The sequence below is a fragment of the Kryptolebias marmoratus genome, linkage group LG20 (genome assembly GCF_001649575.2).
Source record: "Kryptolebias marmoratus isolate JLee-2015 linkage group LG20, ASM164957v2, whole genome shotgun sequence".
Classification (NCBI taxonomy): Eukaryota; Metazoa; Chordata; class Actinopteri; order Cyprinodontiformes; family Rivulidae; genus Kryptolebias; species Kryptolebias marmoratus.
Window position 1 is genome coordinate 21,725,376 of NC_051449.1, and position 22,554 is coordinate 21,747,929.

General features: G+C 39.0%; 2 protein-coding genes across 4 annotated transcripts in view; one reads left to right on the plus strand and one right to left on the minus strand.

Annotated features, from left to right (window-relative positions):
• imp3 (IMP U3 small nucleolar ribonucleoprotein 3) overlaps window positions 1-3,711 on the minus strand; it is a 4,539-nt gene extending 828 nt beyond the window's left edge. Inside the window, exons 1-6 of the mRNA XM_017437364.3 lie at window positions 3,421-3,711; window positions 2,605-2,712; window positions 887-961; window positions 730-809; window positions 571-622; window positions 357-429 (exon numbers count right to left, since the gene is read on the minus strand). Coding sequence (XP_017292853.1) covers window positions 357-429; window positions 571-622; window positions 730-809; window positions 887-961; window positions 2,605-2,712; window positions 3,421-3,557 — 525 coding nt within the window. The 5' untranslated portion in view covers window positions 3,558-3,711. The remainder of the gene's footprint in view (window positions 1-356; window positions 430-570; window positions 623-729; window positions 810-886; window positions 962-2,604; window positions 2,713-3,420) is intronic.
• Window positions 3,712-5,056: 1,345 nt separating this feature from the next.
• Window positions 5,057-22,554, plus strand: part of slc35a3b (solute carrier family 35 member A3b) — a 23,713-nt gene continuing 6,215 nt past the window's right edge. Inside the window, exons 1-5 of one of the 3 annotated variants that reach the window (XM_017437369.3) lie at window positions 5,057-5,225; window positions 16,480-16,683; window positions 18,217-18,371; window positions 19,215-19,337; window positions 19,471-19,645. In XM_017437369.3, coding sequence (XP_017292858.2) covers window positions 5,096-5,225; window positions 16,480-16,683; window positions 18,217-18,371; window positions 19,215-19,337; window positions 19,471-19,645 — 787 coding nt within the window. In that variant the 5' untranslated portion in view covers window positions 5,057-5,095. Of the gene's footprint in view, window positions 5,226-9,028; window positions 9,168-13,605; window positions 14,424-16,479; window positions 16,684-18,216; window positions 18,372-19,214; window positions 19,338-19,470; window positions 19,646-22,554 lie in introns of those variants that run through there. The other 2 variants (XM_017437368.3, XM_037973004.1) reach the window with 2 other exon arrangements.

Here is a 22,554-nt window from a genome sequence, read left to right on the forward strand (position 1 = left end):
CTGGGTGGGGTGGGTGGGTGGATGGATGAGTAATGACGTTTTAGAGACTGGAGCTGTTTTAAGACTGCTGCATTTCCCTTTGGGCTTGGCTGCATTCAGACTACCCGTCAGCTCGTCAGTTGTGTCAGAAATAAACTATTTCTCCAAAATTAGGTTGTTTAAAGAGCTATCTGTACCAGGTAAGATACTAACTGTTCATAACCTTTCCACAGAACTCCACTTCAAAATGCTCAAAACATCCCTTTAAGACATGCTGAAGACCTGATGTCCTGTTTTTTTTAAATTCTTGATTTATAAAAGCCAGAATTCAAAGAGACACACACACACACTCCAGTAACTTCTCAGAAGTTCCTCACCTCGTCATTATAATTCATGACATGCTGCTTGATCTTTGAGGAGTCCACCCACGTGACAAAATCTTCCAGATTTCTAAAATAATGAAATAAATAAATAAAAAGCAGAGTTCAGTCATTGGGGATGTTTAAACAGATGTGTGTGGAGTTAGGTTTGGTTTTCATTTGTGAAAATCCAGTTGTTGCGTGAAGCTTTGTCTGAAATCTTCAGACCAACCTTGTGACTAGAAAAGCTGGATCTGTGACAACATCTGGGCCGACACGCACATCTGACTTCAAGTCAAGGAACACCTGGTCAAACTGCATGTGCCTTTGGGCGTAGACAAAGAAAAACTGCAAACAATAAAGCTCGTGATCATTCAGCACTGAAGGATACGTCCTTGTTCGATGAAAGTAATGGCGGTCTTCAGATTCTGAGCCATACGAAGGGTCAACATAATGCAGGGCAGCCGCCTCCTGCAGAAACACACAGCCAGCGGGTGAGGAGATGAAAGGCTGCACCCGTCGATCAGCTCAAATCTGAGAGCGTTTACCTGCAAAATGAGGAAGCTGTGACTTTCTCTGTCAGGGCCAGATTCTGTCTGGTGGGGATGAGGCCGATGCCGTACCTGAAACATGAAGCAAGAAATGATGCAACCAGTGAGAGATCAATAAAGGTTTGAACTGAATGGTTTTTTTTACCCATGCTTCAAAATAAATGACAGAAATGGAACAAATATAAGATTCATACAAGTTAGATGTACAGTCACAGAAGTTTACACACGATTATCATGGGCATGAACGTACTAATTTTGAGCTTTAAATGATTTTTTTTGAACCATTCTTTTTCCAGGGTGCATTGATTATCCCTTCAACATACAACTTAAATCATTTTTTTTAAACATGGGCGAATTTATTGTGGATTTACTCTAATTAACACATGGTCAAAATTATACAAACAGGCTCAAATCTTTTAATAAGTGTTGCGGAAACCCTTACAATGTTTTCAACCTGACGAAGCCGAGGCCCATAACTTCACGTTAGTAACTATGATTGACTGCAGCAAGCAGTTTCTCTTTGCCAGCATTAAAATGATTGGTTTGTTCAGGAACAGCCACGGAACAACTGTGGCTCAATCTTCCACGAACTGGAAACTGCTGGAACACAAAGTGTCTCTGTCAACATGGACTGACAGCGAGACGACCAAGAAAGAAGTCCCTGCTTCAAAAATGATATCTGCTGCCCACGTGGACGAGCCAAATGTTTTATATTCAGACACAAAAAGATATTAAAATATTAGTCTAAACTAGTCTGTTCAGCTCAGAAACACACACAATGGGTCTCCCATACCTTCATATGAGCTCCCAGATAGGAATATCAGAAAAGGATTTATATTCCCGCTTTTTATGAACTCACGGATAGCGCTTCTAAAGAGTGTGATACCGCTCAAAGTTCTTACTCTATTCTGTCTGATTCATGGTCAGAAAAAGATGCTGCTTTCTTTCTCATCTCCACAGATGAACGCTGTCTGTCTGGCAACCTGTCAAGTCAAATTTATTGATATAGCACTTTTCAGCAAAAAGGTGGTTCAAAGTGCTTCAACTATCAGCCACCGGCAGAGTTGAACTGGACTGAACCAACTACAACATGAGAAGAGGGGGGTTGAAGAAAGTAGCCATTATTTTAAAAAAAATTTAGTGTGTAACTAAGAAAGTAAAATTAGGATCAACAAACACTACATGCTCTTCTCTTATTGTGCTTTTAAGTAAAAAAAAAAGATGTGAGAGCAGCTGCTCCACTGAGCAGGCGTTTATGACTAACAGGACAATGATCCTAAACTCATCAAAACTGGGTTGGATGTGTCATTTTGACCCAGTGTGGATTACAGAGAATCCATGATAAATTGAAGATTGTGCACAAAGTTCTTGTTTTTAAAAAATGAGTGAATGTGCGTGCTTTTAAATCACACATACTCTAATTCAGGAGTCTGGATGGTTTACTTTTCAAGTGTTAGTCAGAGTTTTGCAGCTGTGAGAGGTTTTTTTGCCAGCCAATAAGATGAGACCGCCAAAAGCCAAACACAGTATTACGTTTTTAAACTCCAAAAGGAACAAGTGACCAGAATGAAGTAAAATAACCTCTACATTAAGTCTTCATATTTCTGTATTTATCATTTTTATTCTTAGTATTCCTCTTTTTGCAGCACTCCTATAATGCCATGTCGTACAGAGACTCAAACACAAACCAAACCCCAGGATCCACAGGAACTCACAGTTTTTCTAATAACCGGTGCGTGCTCTGAGCTCTGAAACCATCCTTCTCATCCAGGTCTCTGATTTTCTGCACCAGATCTCTGATGTTACGACTCAGCTTGTTGTATCTAAGAAAAAAGAAAAATAAGAAGCATAGAACACAATAATAAAGATTTATTACTAGTTGTCTATTAAACGTTAACTGATTAATACTAGCCTAACTTCTGAAGAAGTTAATACAGGCTGAACATTGATTAAATAACATTTGCTGAAGGTTTCACAGCAAATATCTAAAAGTACAGAAATGATGTCAATTTATGTGATGATGACAACTTTTCACAGTCAATAAAACTCAGGATATCCCAAAATGTAGGAAAATGCTATTTATTAACACACATACGTGATATTGGTATCATTTGATAGATTTTTTTAATGCTCTTGGAAGTGAAATAGATAGTTTGAAAATAAATCATTTCTGAAAATGTTGTTGACGTACCAATTACTACTGATAAAAATGCATAATTCCTTTTAAATCAGGCGGAATAGATAAATCCTTTACTTTAAATACAGTAAATCGTTTGTTTGTCATATCTGTTTATACCTACACTGAGGAAATAAAGACTAAAACAAAACATGGAGCATTTGGTGTAGATAATAAGATCTTTAACACTAATTTCGTTACTTTTTCAGCAGCGAAGCTCGTTTTTTGTTTAGAAAACTTTCGGATTCTGTCTTGTTTAGACTGTTTAACTTTAACAAGGACCCGAAGGACCCGGAGAACCTGAGCAGAGTACATCACGACTTAGCGGCAGCAGAAGCACACATGTTGTCCTCACTTGGTGTAGTCCTCGCGCTTCTCGATGTGGAACTTCCGCAACACCTTCACCTCGTGGAGGTTGTTGTCCACCTCCCAGTTGATGAAGTCCACCTTCTTCAGCAGCTTCTGCTCATGGTATTTCAGCTTACGGACCATTTTTTACCTCTGTTTGTTACCAATTTTTCCCCGGCAGATAGAAAACACCGGAAACACGTGCTCTTCTTCGCTTCCCTCTGGGCAGTGTGTCGGAACCCAACAGCGCCCCCTCGCGCTGCTCACGGGTTCTGGTTCTGTTGTGAGACGTTTGCTGGAGCTCGTAAACCGGAAGACAAACAAATAAATAAACCAGAATTGTCGGCTTGTTAAGCTTGAGAGAAGTCGCCTGTCAAGTTCTTGAAACCCTACTTTTTAAAATTATTATTAGCATTTTTTTTATTGGGATTTGTACATAAAACGATGTTACGTATCACGTGCTTGTGTGGGGTCTTGTAGTTAGATGGACCCAGTCCCTGGTTCGGATTTTGGAAACAGCTGGCATTTTCAAAAAGAGAAGGCTTCACTCCTGCAACAAACAATAAAAGTGACAGGAGACTAATTACAACACTGACCCCCACTCACACACACATAAAAAAACACAGCTGACTACCAGTAGTTCAAATTTGTCCTCTGTGCAGGACATATGGAAACCTGAATATCTCCCACCCACTGCATACTACGGAATTAACTCCTTTTGCTATCTACAGGGGACATTTAGGGCTTTTCAGTGACACCAGATGTGAAGAGGTGGGATTTTAGTACCTTTCAAAGATTGGGGGATTAAAAACAAAAAGTGATCGGACAGTATTTTTGTTCCTGGCAGTCAGCAGAACAGGTAGACATGAATACCTGAGGAGAGAAGTATTAACCAGTAAATAAACTGCATGTTGGTGTACACAGATTCACCTGAGAATCAGAAACTCAGAAAACCTGTCAACATTTTTTGTACATGCTGAGGCTGTCCTGCAGATTTAGACAATCACATCGTCAGACTCCATTTATTAGATAGATAGATAGATAGATAGATAGATAGATAGATAGATAGATAGATAGATAGATAGATAGATAGATAGATAGATAGATAGATAAACGTCTTCAGTATCTATGAACAAATTCCGAGGTACCTTAAACGCATCATAATGTTCCTGAACGTCACATTGTGCTGAACATCGACTGATAATAAATTCCATCCAGTCTTATAAAGTGTTTTCAATACGGATGCTGCTGAAATGTATATTTAATGCAACATTGTGATGAATTTTGAACACTTTCTCAGACATCCGTTTAAATATGATTGGCATTTTCTCAATGTTTTGTTCTGTAGTTACATAATTACTTAAATCTGGACTTGACAGAAACCACTAAAAGTAAAAGAGAGAAAATAACATAATTACATTTCAGTTTTTGTAACAGGCAGTCTTTATGTCGATGAGTAAAACGAGTTGGTTAAAACTGTCCCACTTTGTTTAGACTTTATATGGAGTCTAAGCGTCGTGTTTTATACAACAAGTTGTGTTGTAAAGTTTATATTCCTGTGGAAATGACTGCTTTATTTACAGTCTTGTTTGCCCTTTTCAGCCGCGTCCTCCGCCGATGTTCGGGTTCTGTCAGCAGGGGTCTCCAGACCTCCGGAGCGTCAGTCCTGAGCGCACAGATCCATGGATCGGCTCATTAGGCGCAGAGGAGGAGCGACTCGAGCCGCCGTGCTCCTCAACTTCTTACATCTTTCATGGAGTTTGATTGGAGAACACAGGAGCAGAACCACCCCGCAGCACAGAACCACAACAGGTAGGTGTCCGGCTCTGAAACAGGGCGGAGGCAAAGGTCCAACACTGGACTCTCTAGGAACAAACCTTGTTTTTCTTTAACTTGGAAGTGTTGGTTTATACTTTATATCTCTTTTGTGTTTTAATGAGCAGGACCGGAAGCCTCAAAGGAGACACGTGGGTCTAAGGAGAAACAAACAAACAAACAAGCAAAACTTCTTTTGGCTTCCTTTGCAGATCCGCGTCCTGCTGAGGAAATCCAATATTTGTTCAAGTCCACTCCCTTTGAGTAAAACGAGTAAAAGTTTTCCGGCTGTGCGCTTTTACGCACATCCACGTCAGCAGCAGAAGACTGCACGAAGGCAGAACAAGCTTCACTCTGTCCTGAGGAGTCCAGCTCTGTGTGCTGCAGTCTTAGAGGTGGAGCATACCCCACCTGCAGCACTATGCTGCTGCGTTTAAAGGGGTGTTCCGGCCATTTTGCGGTGCGGCTCCGTGAAAGGGTTTTACAAATTGGCTGTTTAATATCTTACCTGTTCTAGATAGCTCTCTGATCGACGTCGGTTGAAGACTTCTGATCAGATTGAGGAGCTAATGGCTAATTAAATTGCAGACAAGCCCCAAGTGGCTTGCTTCCATCCTCAAACGACCCAGATCTCCAAACTTTCAGAGCAGTTCATGCACAGTTTTAACACATTTTCAAACTGCCGTCGGTGTCTGAGTGCTCGGTTATCCATGCAGAATTCTGCATAAAAAAATAGCATCAAGGTGTAACCATCCTGGAACAATTCTGAGGGAATTCCAAATTATTTCTCCTGGAATAACCGATGACGATTTAAATAATAGTGTCTGCATGAACCTAAGGGGAATTTTAAAGAGAAAATCTTAATGATGAGTTCCTCATGGCTTGTCTGCCAGTTCCAAAGCTGATCTCCAGTGTTTAAAATTGTAAAAGGAGTTCATGCAAATTATTGCATATTTATTATTTAAGCTTTCACAGTGCCATTAGTTTTACATGATGAAGTTATGTCATCAGAATTATTATGCGTCAAAAGAGCTACAGCTTGCTGCCACTGCTATTTGTGCTTCTTAATAGCCAGAGAACTCTAAGTATAAAGATCCATCATTCCTTGAAGGAATGCTTAAAGCCTTACATCCCAGAGGTTTAGACAAAGATCATCTTATGTTGAGAAAAGATGGAGTTGTAGTCATATGACAGGAATAAAAGTGACTCTTACAATCAGGAAGGAAAAGAACAATGCTGTCACAGCTGGTCAACTTTATTAAAGTGAAAAAAAATATTAGGTGCTGCAAAAGCAGGATGTTTTCAAAAATGCATCCAATGATAAAAAAGCATATTGGTTTAGACACGAGGGGACATGAAAGCAGCAACTGACGCACACAAGGATATAATGGAGAACAAATAGACGTCAGAGTTTTGAGGAGAGATGAGGCGCGACACCTGGCAGGTGGGCTGACAGCAAACAGGAGCAGGTGTGACGAGACACAAAACTGACAAGGAGCAGAAATGGAGGCTGGATGTTAAACCATCTCGGGTGAATTTATGTTCCAACTCTCTCAGCTTTGTAAAGATTTAACTCAAATTCACACAGAAAACAGGACTTTTTCTTATACAAACACAAATAAATATGTTTGTACCCTTTTGTTAAAAAAAGACACTCCTGCAATGGTCACTGAAAAACATTTGAAACTAGCAAAAATAAAAGTGACAGTAGTCACAGGGCTGTTTGGCATCATGGTGTGTACCACACTGAACATGGAGCACAGAAAGCTGAGGACAGAGTTGTCTCAGGAGCTTAGAAAGACAATGATGGACATCATGTTAAAGGTAAAGACTATAAGACCGTCTCCAAGCAGCTGGATGTTCCTGAGACTACAGCTGCTCAGATTATTCAGAAGGTTAAGGTCCACAGGTCAAAAAGCTTCTGGGTGAATGTCCTTTGGACAGATGAGACAAAACTGAAGTTTTTGGCAATAAGTCCCATCAGCTCTGTGTTCACAGACCCAAACATGAAAGAAAGAAGAGAATCTTGTACCTACAGAGAAACATGGATTAGGCTCAGTTCTGTTCTGGGTCTGCTTCGCTGCATCTGACACAGGGGGTCCTGAATCTGTTCAGGGTCCAATGAAATCTCAAGACTTAAACCTGAGACAGATGGAGCAGTTCGTTCATGAGGGGTTGACCAAAGTACCTGTGGACAGGTGAAGACGTCTCAGAGAGAGGGACAGAAATCACCTGACTGCAGTGATTGTCTCAGAAGGATGGGCAACAAAATATTAAGTTAAGGTACCATCCTTTTAGATGTGGCCAGATTTTTATTTTTTAATTTTAATATTTTTGAACCAAAATCCTAAAGCAATGTAAGATTTTCATTGGATGATTCTCAGTAGATTTAGTCTCCTTATTACATCTTAAATTCAATGTTTAGTTACTTCAATCAATCAACTTTATTTCTATAGCACATTTTAAGAACCACAGGGGTAGCCAAAATACTGTACAATAGATTGATAAAAACAGTAAAAAGGAAATAGATAAAACAAATAAACAGATAAAAAAGATAAATAGATAAAAAGAGACATACACATACGGGTTCACAGCAGGTATGTTTTAGGTGCCAAGAAAGACAAAAATCACAGTGTGTTAAAAGCCAAAGAATAAAAGTGTGTTTTTAAAAGAGATTTAAAAACAGGAAGAGAGGAGACCTGTCTGACACTCAGGGGTAAATTGTTCCACAGCTTGGGAGCAGCAACAGCAAATGCTCTGTCGCCTCTGAGCTTCAGCCTAGTTTTGGGGACTGTCAGCAGTGACTGATCAGCTGATCTTAGGGATCGGGGTGTTAGGGTTAGGGTTAGGGTTAGGCTGAAGCAGCTCAGATAGATATGGTGGGGCCAAGTTGTTCAAGCTTTCTTCTTTAATTCTTGCTGTTTAATCATATACATTGAAATATTAAAATATTCACTTCTTAGAGATAAAATGTTTGAAAAACCTATTAAATCATAAATCGTCTGTAACACTTTTAAGGCAACATTAAAAGGCTACTTTTTACTACCTGCAGACTTTTGCATCCGTCTGCAACAGCCTGAGCTATTTTCTTCCCTCGATCCAATATTGGATTCACCTATTTCAAAAACTTAGGGTTTGCAATTAAAATGCTTTGGGAGAAAAAAGTAGATTTAACATGAGAGAGAGAGGGCTTAATCTAAACCTGTTGTTTAGCTCTGAACAAGAAATGAGACAGCAGCTGAAACTGAGGTAATGTGAGAAGTGTACAATTTTTTTTTCTCAGATTTTTTTCAGTTTCCAATGTTACGTCAGTCTAGTATTCAGGGCATGCTTACTCATTTTCTGTAGCGGGGTGTGGCACTTCCTGGACAAGTTGCTAATCCATTACAGACCCAACACAGAGACACACTCACACTTAGGTTAACATTAATCTATTGACTTTAACACGTATAATTCTGACCTTTGTACCGGTATTTGGAAAAAAACCCACAAAGAAAGACCCCTGTTGGAAGGGAGGGGAAAAAAAAGCAAAAACCACATTTCTTATAACAAACTTAAGACAAATGCTGATCAGATTTCCTCTTACATATTTTCTTGTAACTCTATTCTTCTGAGTCACTTACCTGTTTTCTTTAACTGTCGTTGACTGAAGTTATCAGTCCATCGGGCAAATTTCCTTCAAGGTTTAGTTAGCGGTGAATTTTCCTCATCCAACCTGTTTAGTTGGCTTTGTGCCATCGGAGGAGCGGCTCCTGTCAGCCCGAGGCTTGTGTTCAAGACTTTGGCTGAATCTTTCCTCACAGGTTAGCCTCATCCACAGTTCTAACCTTGTTTCCTGCTATTTGTTTGAAAAGCTTTTATCCGGTCAGATTTCTCTGAAAGGCTGCTAGTGGCTTGAGTGGTGCTCCAACAACCACTGGATAATTGACCTGAGTGCAGGTAGGACTGGATAACTGGGTTTGTACTATTTCATGTTGATAAACTGGCTGGATGAACTTTAACGTATACGCTTCTTGGTTTACATTTCAAGTTTATTCTTAGTGATGACTTTTAAAGGAATTTTGGATTGTGTTAAAGAGGGAAATTAAACTTCTTGTAAGAGATTTTTATTAGAAAGCCATAATGAAATAAGATGAATGACATATAAAATAAAAGGTCTAACATTCCTTGAAGAAGTGCATATCACCCACTGCTTTCATGTCAGAGGTTTAGACTGAGATCATCTTATGATGAGAAGGACAGAGTTGGAGGTGTTTTGGTCAAGCAACATAAATGACCAGAATGTCACCCAAAACTGTGTGAGATTGTTAGCACTCAGTGTATCATGGAAATGCCTCTGAACTACTACCACTATCTGTAAGACTGACCGAGTTATCGCCATTTTTAAGTTGGTTCATGGAAATTAGTTGTGGCAGCCATCTTGAACTGTGTTGACTACAAATGTTAGAGCTGTGGATGTAAAAGCGGTGAATACTTTCCGAGAGTTTTATTAGGATCTACCCCTTGGGTTCACAAGATATTTTGCTAACATACAAACAGGGTTGGTGCCAATTGTTATTGCAAATGTTTTAAGTTAAAATACTGCACAATATATAGTGCTTGGAGTATGTCCTGAGGAGGACACTCGGCTACTACCACACCAAACTTTAGCTCTGTACCTGTAAAACTGACTGAGTTTGAGTCATTTTTGTGTTTCTTAAGGTCAGCCGGCAGTGGCAGCCAAGAATTGAGTTGACTCCAAAATTTATGCAGCTGTGAGTGTACATCTGTGATTGTTTTCTGGAAATTTCATTAAAACACATCCAAAATTTTATAATATATTCCCTAACAAAAAGACAAAATTGACTCCAATAGTTAATGGCAAAGTTTAAAACTAAAAGTCTCACTTAATCAGTTAAGAGTAAGAAAATGTGTTGGAGATGGCTCTTACTACCTCACCAAATTTTATCTCAATATATGTAAAATTGACTAATTTATGGCTATTTTTGTGTTTGCTAAGGGCACTTTGCTGTTGTGGTGGCCATCTTGAATGGGGCTGACTCTAAAGAGTTTGTTTTTAGTTGTAGATGTTTATTCAATAATTACTTTCTGGAAGTTTCATTAAAATCCATTCACTGGCTAATGAGATTTTTTGATCATGGTACAGTCAAACAAGCAGACACAGGCAAAAACATTATTGTTCCACATTTGCCTTTTTTTAGTGAGCAATGAAAATTTATTCTTGGCAAGCAAACTGGGCACTCATACACATTTTTCCAAACAATATAGCAAAAACTCAACTTTAGTTACTTTTATTCTGGTGTGTTTTACTTGTATTGGCACAACATATTTTCATCAATGAACGTACTGTACTATTTACTGTGTATAAGTACATCTTTATGATTTAGAATGCATCACGAAAATTTTCTATTTACCTAAATCTCTTAATGTGAAATTAAAACATTTTTTATTTAAATGTTGATAAAATGATCCCTGGAAACTTCCTTTGTGCCTCTCAGTCGCAGATGAAATTATTAGACATTTCTGAAAGATTGCATTTATGGATACAAACTCCAGTCAAAAATACTTTGTGCTTGTAAATCAGAATGCATAGTTGTGAATTAAGTTTTGCAACCTTGTAAACAAAAATGTCTGAGAGTTTCATCTTTGTGCACGTGTAGATCAGAATTTGTGTGTGGGGAAAAAAGATTTGCATTTGTAGAAAAAAAAAATTACACAAGTTACCATTTTTTGTTACGTTCTGTTAACAGATGCAAAGAAAAAAAAACTAACTATGTGTTAAACTCTGCCTGTGAATTTCATTTCACAAGTACAAGGTTTGACCGGACTTTTCCTCGTCTCAGCTGAATGGTCAGTGTCTTGTCAATCACAAATTTGACAATCCAGTCAGAGAACAGATGGGTTTGGATGGCAGGTTGGTGCTTAACTGAGCTGCAGGTCCTGGAAGGGCAGTATATTTTCAAGATGGAGGACTGCGATAGTGTTTCTACTCTCTACTTACTTTATAGTTTGATGGAACAAAAACAAAATCATTGTCCATTGTTCAGTTACTATACTCTGTCTTTTATTGATATATAGCAATAATTATTTATTTCTTACTGCCAGCATTGATCTGGAGTAATAAAAATGGAGAAAGATAAATACACAATGTCAATATTTATCTAAAATTGTATTACTATTTGATCGCTATGCATCATGAAGAAATGCATTAAATCTAGTCCCATGCTAAGTATCATTTGTTTCCCATAAAAGTTAGATAAAATACAATGAAGAACAACAACAAGCAACATGTGTTGTTAGAAGGACATGCAGTGTTCCTGGTCTTATGTCTCCTTCATATTGACACTAACCAAAGATAATTAGATGAGTTTAAGATACCATAGTCATAGGTTTGGGTCCATGCATATTTAACTCATACAGCCCAAAAAAATCTTTGGTATATATTTTGCTTATTGTTGTTCTTCAGAGTTTTACACATAGTTATTTGCTTTATATTTGTAAACAAAACCAAAAAAAAAAGTAACTTGTGTAATAATTTTTTACAAATGCAAATCTTTTTTTCCACACAGAAATTATGATCTACACGTGCACAAAGATAAAACTCTCAGACGTTTTTGTTTACAAAGTTGCAAAACTTAATTCACAGCTATGCATTCTGATTTACAAGCACAAAATATTGATGACTGGAATTCGTACCCATATGCATGAAGTGGGATTAATTTAATAATGTAGAAAATTTTCAAGCAGAAGTGTAGAGCTTTAACGTGTCATTTCTGAGTAAGAGTTGTTTTATAAACCTGAAAAATAATTTTAAAAAATGGCACCTGCTTGGCTAGTCATTAGCCTGGATGAGGACTTCTGCTCTTTTCTCCAAACCCTGCGCTCTATGACTAATGTTACAGCTGATAAGATACTAACCATAGATAACTATTAGACAGAATATCAAACAATCAAAGACCTGGAGGCTTTCCACCCGGAGGAGTACTGCGCATATCTGGACAAAGTGACAGCAGAGTTCAGTTTGAGTTTTGGTGAGTTAAATGTCATGGAGGACATTTTTCTCGAGCCCATTTCAGCCCATTGATGTAGAGAAGACGGCGGCCAAATCTCATCACAAACTGGTGCGGACATGGAGATAATAAAAAATAATTTTCAAAATGGCAAAGAACTGAATGCCAGATCAAGGAACCATGACTTTTGGGGACTTGTAAGCAGAGAGAAGTTCCCTCTCCTCACTACATGTGCACTAAAATTGAGTGCCTCCTTTGGCTCCACTTACCTCTGTGAGATGGCATTTTCACAGATGAAAATAATTAAATTAATGTATAGGAACTCCCTCACTGACCGACACCTTACAGACTGCATCAGACTGGCTGTCTGCACTTATGAGCCAAAATACAAAGAACTTAGAGACAGTGTTCATTCCCAGTCATCACACTGACTTGAATGAGCTTTACTGGAAACACTTTTCCTTCTGCCACTGTAAAAAAAGTGATATGCATAAGATTGTTGAGAACCACATTCAATTTATTTGATTAGGAGAGTTGTTGCCAGACATCCTGCTTTTTCATATGTTAAATGGAAATGTTGCAACTTTAATAAGTAAAGTTCATCTAGGAGAATAAATGGCAGTATGTGTTATCTGTTCATTGACAAAATGTGTTAATTTTTCCCTTTTTGTTAAAAATGCAGTAATTTCCATGAGGCAGGGTCATACGCTACAGTCATGTTCTGTTAATTCTTAAATTGTCCCTAGGTGTGAGTGAGAGTGTGAATGGTTGTTTGTCTCGTTTGTCTCTGTGTGGCTCTGCGGTGGACTTGCAACCTGTCCAGGGTGTCCCCTGCCTCTCGCACAGTGACTGCTGGGGATAGACACCAGCTCTCCGTAGACTGGAGAAGCAGGTAAAGAAAATGGATGGATAGATGTTCTATTAATGGCACTACATACGTACTGTTAGAAATAAGCTGTTATTGTTTCTCCACTATGAACCAATATTTGAGCAAAACGAAGTGTAGTCACCTAAATGAAGCATGTTCATGAGCGTCTCTGTTAATTCATATCTAGACCCCTCAGATCTTCTGGTTCTGGACTGCTCTGCATCCCCAGAACCAGAACCAAATGAGGAGAAGCAGCTTTCAGTTTCTATGCACCACAAATTTGGAACAAACTTCCAGAAAACTGTAAAACAGCTGAAACACTGGGTGCCTTTAAATCTCAACTTAAACCCACCTGTTTAGAGTTGCTTATGGCTAAATTAGGGTTAGAGTGCAGGATTTTGATGTCTTCGATGTTTTTCTCTTTCTTACTGTTTATTCATTGTCACATGCTGTTTTTATTTTGTTTTTTTAATTATGTAAAGCACCTTGAAATGCCTTGCTGCTGAAATGTGCTGTACAAATAAAATTTGATTGATTGATTGATTGATATCCTTACATAGATAAAAAGCTTAGAGTTGGAAGGAATTTGTTTGTTTTTTTTCTTTCTTTTTTTGTGTTCAGCACATCAACTGGTAGATCTTGCCTTGGTTCAGGAACAAGTTCAGGGATCTTAGGCTCAAAAAAGTTGGTGACCACTTCTTTAAGGTAATCGATCTGTTATTGGTCGATATCCGACCTGGCGCCCCCTGCTTTAACAAGAGCTTAAATATGTTGTAAGTTGATGAGAAAGGTGTCACCCTTCATTTATCATCATCATCTATCTGCTTCACTTCATATGCAAGTGTAAACTTCATACAACCATTTTTAAAAACAGTTCTGTTGTTTTTGTATCCTGTGAGTAAGCGGAAAAGATTCAGATAACTTCATGGAATAAGACAGTCAAGACTTTACAGCAGCAGTCCGAAAAGCATTTCAGAACCAGAGTCATATTTAAGAAAGCATGTAGACCTCAGAGTATGGTGGTGTTTTAGTGGCAGCAAAAATTTAATGATCCTTCTGTACAGTCTGTAGCAGCTGTGAAACTCTAAGATGAGCTCCTCCTACTTTCAGCTGGGCTCCGTGTGACACTCTGACTTTATCTCAGCGTGGTTAGTTCCTTTTTAATTTTCCTCTCTGTGCACATGTCTCTATATGCCATGTAAATGTAGTCATGCAGAAAAGTAGTTCCTTTCAGAAGTGTTGAGATGCTTCAATATGGAAACATGAGACAGAAGAATGAAGAAAGTGTGTTTTCAGACCTGAAGAGAGATGAGACAGGTAATAGTAATAATGTCATGACTGTCTACTTCGTCTTTTGGTGTGAAAACGGATGAACCTGTGACTCAGCAGATTCAGGCTGCTGTGAAAACAGGGTTGTTGTTTTTTTTATTTGATAGCCATGTGTTACCAGTATGTTCACAGATTATTTAGCTTTTTTTGCAACCTTACTAGTGTAAACCTGAGTGTGGTTATCTGGGATGGCTTTGGATGGTTGAAAGGAGGTTGTCTTCCAATCAGAGGGTCGGGAGTTCGAGCCTGCAGAAAGTCTTTGGGCACTGAACCCCCTACTGCTCCTGATATGCCTACTGCCGTATGAGAAGATAAGAGTGCTGCATTTAGAGTGTAAACTATATAACAGAAAGCACTGCATCTGGGAATAAGAAATATTGTGAAGTGTTTTGTCTATATAAGTGTGGATCATTTAATATTTATTGTGACCAAACTGTTTAAGTGCATCAGGTAATAAATTCTGAAGGAGCTGCTCAAATGACTGTTTAGATTAGACCACCTACAGTAAACAGAAATGGTTACTTTGTGTTAACAAGGACAGCTGCCTAACTTGTGGGTATGTACATGTGTACTCAGTTGAACTTCTTTCAGCCATGCCCCAAACTGAAGTCATGCCTCAATGTGGACAATAAACAAAAAAAAACTAAAATGTGACTTAGGGCTTAGATATGGATTAGGCATGAGATGTATGTGTGTATACAGCATTTATACAGTGCCTTGCAAAAGTATTCATTCCTCTTGATAATCTTTCAATTTGTTGCCTTACAACCTGGAATTTAATTGGATTTTTAATTTGATTTAAATCAGTAATACTACAAAAATTATTGAAGACTAATGAAGTTGAAAGGGGAAGGAAACTTGTTTCATATTAAACAAAAAAGAGTGTGTGGATGTGTTTTCAGCCCCCGAAACTCAACACTGCATATGTGGAGCCACCTTTTGCTGCAGTTAAAGCATCATTTCTCTTACGTCCAGCAATTAGAGGCATAATTCAGAGATTCTTAGTTGGACCGAGGTCTGAACTTTAACAGGACCATTCCAGGACATTTAACGTCACCAGTGTGTTTATGGTCATTGTCCTGCTGAAACGTGAAAATTACGTTCCAGTCTCAAATATCTGGAAGACTCCCAACAAATTCTTCTCAAGAATTCCTTTGTATTTGCTTTCATTTCATTCTAGTCTCCTATTCCCTGCTGATGAAAAGCATCCCCACATGATAATGCTGCCGCCACCATGCTTCACTATAGGGATGGTGCTGAATGAGACCAAAGGTTTGAGTTTAGTCTCATCTGACCACAGCACCTCCTTCCTCATATTTGGGGAAGAAATTCCAAATCTTTTCTATTTTTAAAGCAATAACTTTTTCTCAGCCAGTCTCAACTCTGTGCAGCTGGACAGTTTTCCCCATCTCTGCAGAAGATAATCTTTATCACTGTAGAATAATGGACTCCAAATAGTTTGGAAAATGCCTTTAACCTTTCCCAGACTGACAGGCAGCAACAGTTGCTGCTCTTAGGTCCTCGTTGGTGCCTTTCTGCCTTGGCGTTGTATTAACATACAAATTTAACTTCTAACACAAAGCAGTATTTCACTCAACAATGAAATGGTTTTAACCAAAAAACAAAAAGCATTAAAAAGCATAAAACAACAATGGATAAAATGTGTCTTATGGTTGATACCAGGATTTTTCAGTTTTGTCAGATTCAATGACCTCAACATTAAACTATTAAAAAAATATACAAATGTAGTTTAACACTTTTGCATCTACAGTTAAATAAACAATGAATTTACACAAACATTGCTATTCTAAATTTTAATAGATCTGTAAAGATTAATGGAAGTTTTGAAGTCTAAACACCATAAAATGCTGTGAAAAACATTTTCACACCAGACATAAAAACAGAAACAGACCAATTCTGTCAAACAGAACAAAAGTGGACATTAGAAAATACCTTTGAAAATACTCTGGTTCTTTTCTTCTGCTGACTTAATCTTATTGGGTTTCTTTTTCCCGCCATGCGCCTTCATCATCTGGTAACTCAGAGTCCACCACAATGGTCTTGAGCTCGCAGCTGAAGTATGTGTCCCTTGGGGTGCTGGTGCTGCAGACCACCTCGCTGGTGCTGACCATGCGCTACTCCCGTACCCTAAAGGAAGATGGTCCTCGCTACCTGGCCTCGTCTGCTGTGGTGTCAACTGAAGTCCTCAAGATCTTCACCTGCATCTTTCTCGTTTTGATAGAAAACCGTAAGTTAGAATTACTCAATGCGTAACAATTAAGATCTCTGCTTTCTCTCTTTGAGATTGTCCTATGTATTTTATGTATTTAACTCCAACATTTCTAGAGATTTCTGGAGATATAGACTAAGCACAATAAAATTAAACTAATGACCCCCTGTTTTTTTTAACATACAGCGGCTTCAGCGTATTCAGACCTGCTTCACTTTTTAAAAGTTTTGTTCTGTTGCTGCCTGGCGTTGCCATTAAAAAAAAAAAAAATCCTCAATAATGTACACTCAGTACCCCATAATTACCCAGTAGTTTACCCCACCTTTAGCAGCAGTTACAGCCTCAGGTATTTCTGGGTTTGATAGAAGCTTTGTGCACCTGGATTAAGGAACCCTCATCTAATTGAGACCATTGCTGGATTGAGGTCTGTCCAGAGGTGTTTGATAGGGTTCAGCTCAGCGCTCTGGCTGGTCCACTTTAGGACATTCAGAGTTGTCCCTCAGCCCCTCCTGTGTGTCTCTGTGTGCTTTGGGTCGTTGTCATGTTAGAAGGTGAACCTTTGGTCTAGTTTGAGGTCCTGAGCTCTGTGGAACAGGTTTCCATTAAGGATATGTCTGTATTTTGCTTTATTCAGCTTTAGCTCAACCCTGACCAGTCTCCCAGTTCCTGCTGCTGAAAAACATCCTCACAGCATGATGCTGCCACCACCATGCTTCACTGTTGGGGTGGTGTTGGGCAGGTGATGAGTGGTGCCTGATTTCCTCCATACAAAATGTTTCAATCTAAAGCCAAACACTTTGATCTTGATTTTTAACAAACCTGGGTTTTTTGGTCTTCACAGTCTGAGAGTCCTTCGACCAGCTGTGAAGAGTTTCACACTGATGACCAGCTTCAATCGAGCCACTCTGTTATAAAGCTCAGGACTATAGAGGTCTGCGATTCTGGTTGTCCTTCTGAAACTTAGTCCCACCTACACACAGGATCTCTGAAGCTCAGTTAGAGGGACTATCGGGTTCACCGCTCTCACTGAGGCCCTTCTCTCTTGCTCAGCTTGGTCTCCTCAAGTGCTCAGTGTGGTGACCAGCTTCTGGTTGTGCCAGACTTCTTTCATTTGAGAATCATGGAGGCTGCAGAGTGTTAAAGAACCGTCAGTGCAGCAGAAATGTTTTGTAGTCTTGCTCATATCTGAGTCTTGTACCAATCCTGTCTCTGAGCTCTGAGGCATTTCCTTTTGACCTCATGGTTTGGTTTTTGGTGATTGTCAGCTGGAGGCCTTCTGTAGAGAGGTTTGTGCCAGTCTGAATACTTGCATAAATCAGACATTTTCAGGCTTTTTTCTTCTTAATAAATTTATATTTGTATAAAATTCTGTTTTTATTTTTTCATTAGGGGTACTGAGTCTAGATTATTTAGAAAAACAAAACAAAAAATAAATATTTTTAGCATCAGGCTTCAACATAAGTAAAAGCTCTGAATGCTTTCTGAAGCCTCTGTAAGTACAAGGTGGACCTCAGGTGGAACCATTAACAACACCCTCTTTGTTTCTGTCAGATTACAGCTTTCGAGCAATGAACCTGCTGCTCAAGGAGGAGATTGTGAACAAGCCTGTGGAGACCATGAAGCTGGCTGTGCCTGCAGGGATCTACACTCTGCAGAACAATCTGCTCTATGTTGCCTTATCCAACCTGGACGCAGCCACCTATCAGGTTACATATGAGTGTACTGGTTCACATTCACTATGTGTCCAGCTAAATGGCAGCGCTCTGTGATTCAGCATTTTGTCTTAAAAGTTTAAGAGAACAGTGTTTTTTCAGGCCAAATGTGTTTTATAACCCTCTCAGATTATTGGGATAAAATCACACATTTTAATTTCTATTTCCACAATGCCTGGTTTGCTATGCCAACTTAAAATCTTTATGGTATGAAAGTATTAGGACCTAATTTAAGGGAGTTGGAGCACCTTCAGTTGTATATCTTCAACTTAAATTGAGCTCTTTATGTCTACACAAGACTTGAGTCCTGATTCACAGAGTTCACCGTGTTTCACTACTATGATTGTACAGACAGAACAAACCTGAAATTACTTATGGGGAATCTATTTTTAATTTAAAAAATGGAATTTTAATTTGTAATTTGTGCAGCTAAAGGCCACTAACTCTGCACACTGGTTCTTCAAAGGAGATATATTACGGTCCTGTTTTTAAGATGACACAATTTACTGAAGTCCACAAAATGTCAGTGACAGACTGAGGTCAAAACACAGCAGAAACCACGTCTCACAATGATCCTGTTCACAGCAACCAGTCGTACAGGGTTCTTTAGACACTTCTCTAAAAAGTCAAATCATAAGAGACTAATGTTAGGAAGTGTAGCAATGTCTTGTCATTGTTAATGTGGAGCAGTAGTGTTTCTGAGTGTGTGTGGGTGTGTGCGCTCGTTTGTCTGTGACGTTAGCAAATAACCCATGAATCACCAAACATTTTAAAGAAACTTTCTTTTAAATGCACCCTGTACTTCATGCGTCCCTGGTTTGTTTGTGATTCATGCAGGTCACGTATCAGCTGAAGATCCTCACCACGGCGCTGTTCTCCGTCTCCATGCTCGGGAGGACGTTGGGCCTTAACCAGTGGCTCTCCCTGCTCCTCCTCATGACTGGAGTCACTCTGGTTCAGGTACCAGCAGACCCTCCTCAGCATACACTGAAAACACTTTAGCTGCTATAAGAACATGAGTGATGTTCTAATGATCCACATTCTGACTGGACACTGCCAGTCATGGATCATAATCTGTGTTTTATCTCCACAGTGGCCCACAGAGTCTGGGGGCGACTCAGAGCAGAAGATACTGACTGCCAGCTCCCAGTTCATGGGACTCATGGCCGTGCTGATGGCCTGTGTGTCCAGTGGTTTCGCTGGAGTTTACTTTGAGAAGATCCTTAAGGAGACGAAACAGAGTGTATGGGTCCGTAATATACAGCTGGGTGAGTTTTGGTAGTCTGGATTTTTTTCTGTTGCAGCCTGAAACTTTCTGTGATGAGTTAACAAAAGATCTTAATGTCTGTGGGTCAGACAGAGATGAGATAGAAACTGTTAGGTTTGAACGTGGCAAACCTAATATGCAGACTCATGGTTTGGAAAACTTAAAACTAATTTATTAACAAAAAGAAAACAAGAAAACAAAAAGCTGACGTGGCAGCAAAAACAAGATCACAAAAACTTACTAACCAATGGTGGGGGAGACAAGAAACAAGGAGCATGTAATTTCTTTCAATCTGCTGTTTGGATGACAAACAGCAGATTGAAAGAAATGAATGAAAAGAGACCGGTTTGAAAGAACTGAGGGCGAGTGGAAAATGAGTTACAGCCGGGAGACGACGAGGAACAGGTGAGGTGGGCGTGGCAGCCAGACCAGAAAATTGCATATCTGAGGGCAGGTGAATTAGTGACACAGGCAACGCATGAGAAAACTGAAACAAAACAGAATCCCCAAGAGGACCAGAACACCAGAGTGACAAGAGACAGAAAACAAAACTACCCATGAACTTAACTGAACACAGAATAAACAAGAAATAAAACAGAATTACAGAAACACAAAACAATGAACCTAATGCAAAATAAACAAACTCCAAAAAAAGATTGTTTCTGTTAAAAAGCAGTGTAAATGCTGAGTGCTAAATCACTGCTAAAATTTGTTTAAGAAGCTGAAAATGACTTCTTTAAAGGTAAAACAATCAGAACAAAAGCTAAAATTAGCCAAACACTAGATACAAGCTAAAATTAGCAAAACAGTAACCACAAGTTAAAATAGTAGAACAATAGCTAAAAACTACAACCAGAAGGGTAAAAGATTTGCCTGATCTTCTGTGCAAGGTTGCTCAGTGTGGTGACCCTCTGCAGGAAGAAAGGACCGCCAATATTTCCGGTCACCTTCATTTAGGACCTGTCTGGTCATCTAATAAATTCTGTAGCATCCCTTTTTTTTGTTATTTTGTAGATTCAGCTACAGGTAATCTATTGTTTCCACAGTTAGATGTGTCGAAATAACAAACAAAACCAAACTGGCTTTTCAAGCTCAACAGCCCAATTAAAGGTTTCTGTTATTAATAGTTCATACCATTCTGTCATTACAGTTGAGACCTTGACAATTTAATGGGACAATTTAAAACTATGCAACAAGAATGAGAAGGAAAGAGATGTGGTCTGTGGTGGTGTGGGTGTGGGTGAGAAGGGACTTGACACATAGACTTTTTTTTTTCTTCCACAGAAACCTCTCAACCAGATGAAATGTAGAGTCAGAAATGAAGCTATCAGCCCTGCATCCAGAACAAATAAAACCCCTCGTGGTGTATATCCATTCAGTTGATGCACTAGGAATATTATTGCCTCAGAGGCAATACCAGCTTAAAGGGACATTTTGGCCATTGGTTGTGATGATTATGAACAATCAAGATCTTACCTTAAACAGCTTCATATCCAAAATTTTACAGTGGTTCATAGTTAGTTTATATACACTTAAATACCACATTTTTCTGTACCACAAACTGCAAGTATTTCATAATCTGGAAAAATAACAGGGCAATCCAGAATTATTAATTGTGTTACAGGGATATTTGGTGATGTTCTAGCAAATAGTTATCAATAGTTATCAGCCATGACATCAGTCACAGAACAGAGCACTGTATTTATTTATTTCATTAAACAAACCAGGGCTAAATGCTGGTAAGCAGCCAGAAGTAGACATTTCAGTTTCATTTTTAGGCTCACACACTGAGATAAGATCATCATAAAACAAAGGACTTATACTCCCATTTCTTATGAACTTGTGGATGTTGTGGGCTCATAAATGGTGTGATATCACGTGAAGTTTTTACTCTTTTCTGTCTGATTCAGAAAAAGACACAGCACAGATTAATGTTTGGCAATGTGTACTGGCAGTGTAGCTGAGTTGGACTAAACCAGCTCAAAGCTGAGGAGGGAGGGAGTAGAATAGTAACTAGAAAAGTAAAATTAGACTTTTTTTGTTTAAATTGTTGAGAGCAATTACATGTTTTAAGTCAAAACAGGGGAGAGCAAGAAAACACAAGTTTGCACCTCTAGTTAAAATTATGGGGAAGCAACAGGCCCACATGCTTCATTAAGCAGGCGCCTATGCTTGTGTGAAGGAATGCTACGCTAGCTAATATTAAACTTCTACACTTTTGCATGACACCGTTTGTTTAGTTTGTCGCTGTTTTTGCTTTTAACTGAACAACATCTGCATGGCTTTGTAAAGGAACAGTATGTGTCCTGACTCATCATAGACCGTGTAAATCCTGTTGTGGCTGCTGAGAGTTGAGTCAAGTTTTGACTGACTCAGTGTGCCGATCAGGCTGGCTGATACGTTCAGCAGTCTCAGCACCAACGACGGGCTTTACACACTCCATCTATGCTCGGCACATACATTTGCATAGTAACACAGACATTGTTCAGTTGAGCAAACAGCAGCAAACTGAACAAACAGTGTCACGCAAAAGTGTAGAGGTTTAAAATTAGCTAATGTCACGTTCCTTCACACCAGTACGCTGTTTTGAAGGAAGAAGATTATAAATCGACCCTCATTTAGCTAGCCATTAGCCTAGCCTGGATGAAGACTTGTGTCATTTTCTCCAGACTCCATGACTGCTGTCACAGCTGATAACTATTTGGCACAATACTTCATAAATGACCAAACTGTCTCTTTAAGGTTTATAATATAATGATTCAAAAAAAGTTAAAAAACAAAAACAACTGGACTTCTATTCTGTAGCTGAAGACGTTTTGCTTCTCATCCGAGGAGCTTTCTCAATTCAGAAATAGAGAGTGTGGAGTTGAGCTTTTAAAGCTGAGATGTGATGTAAGCTGGATTGCTTGC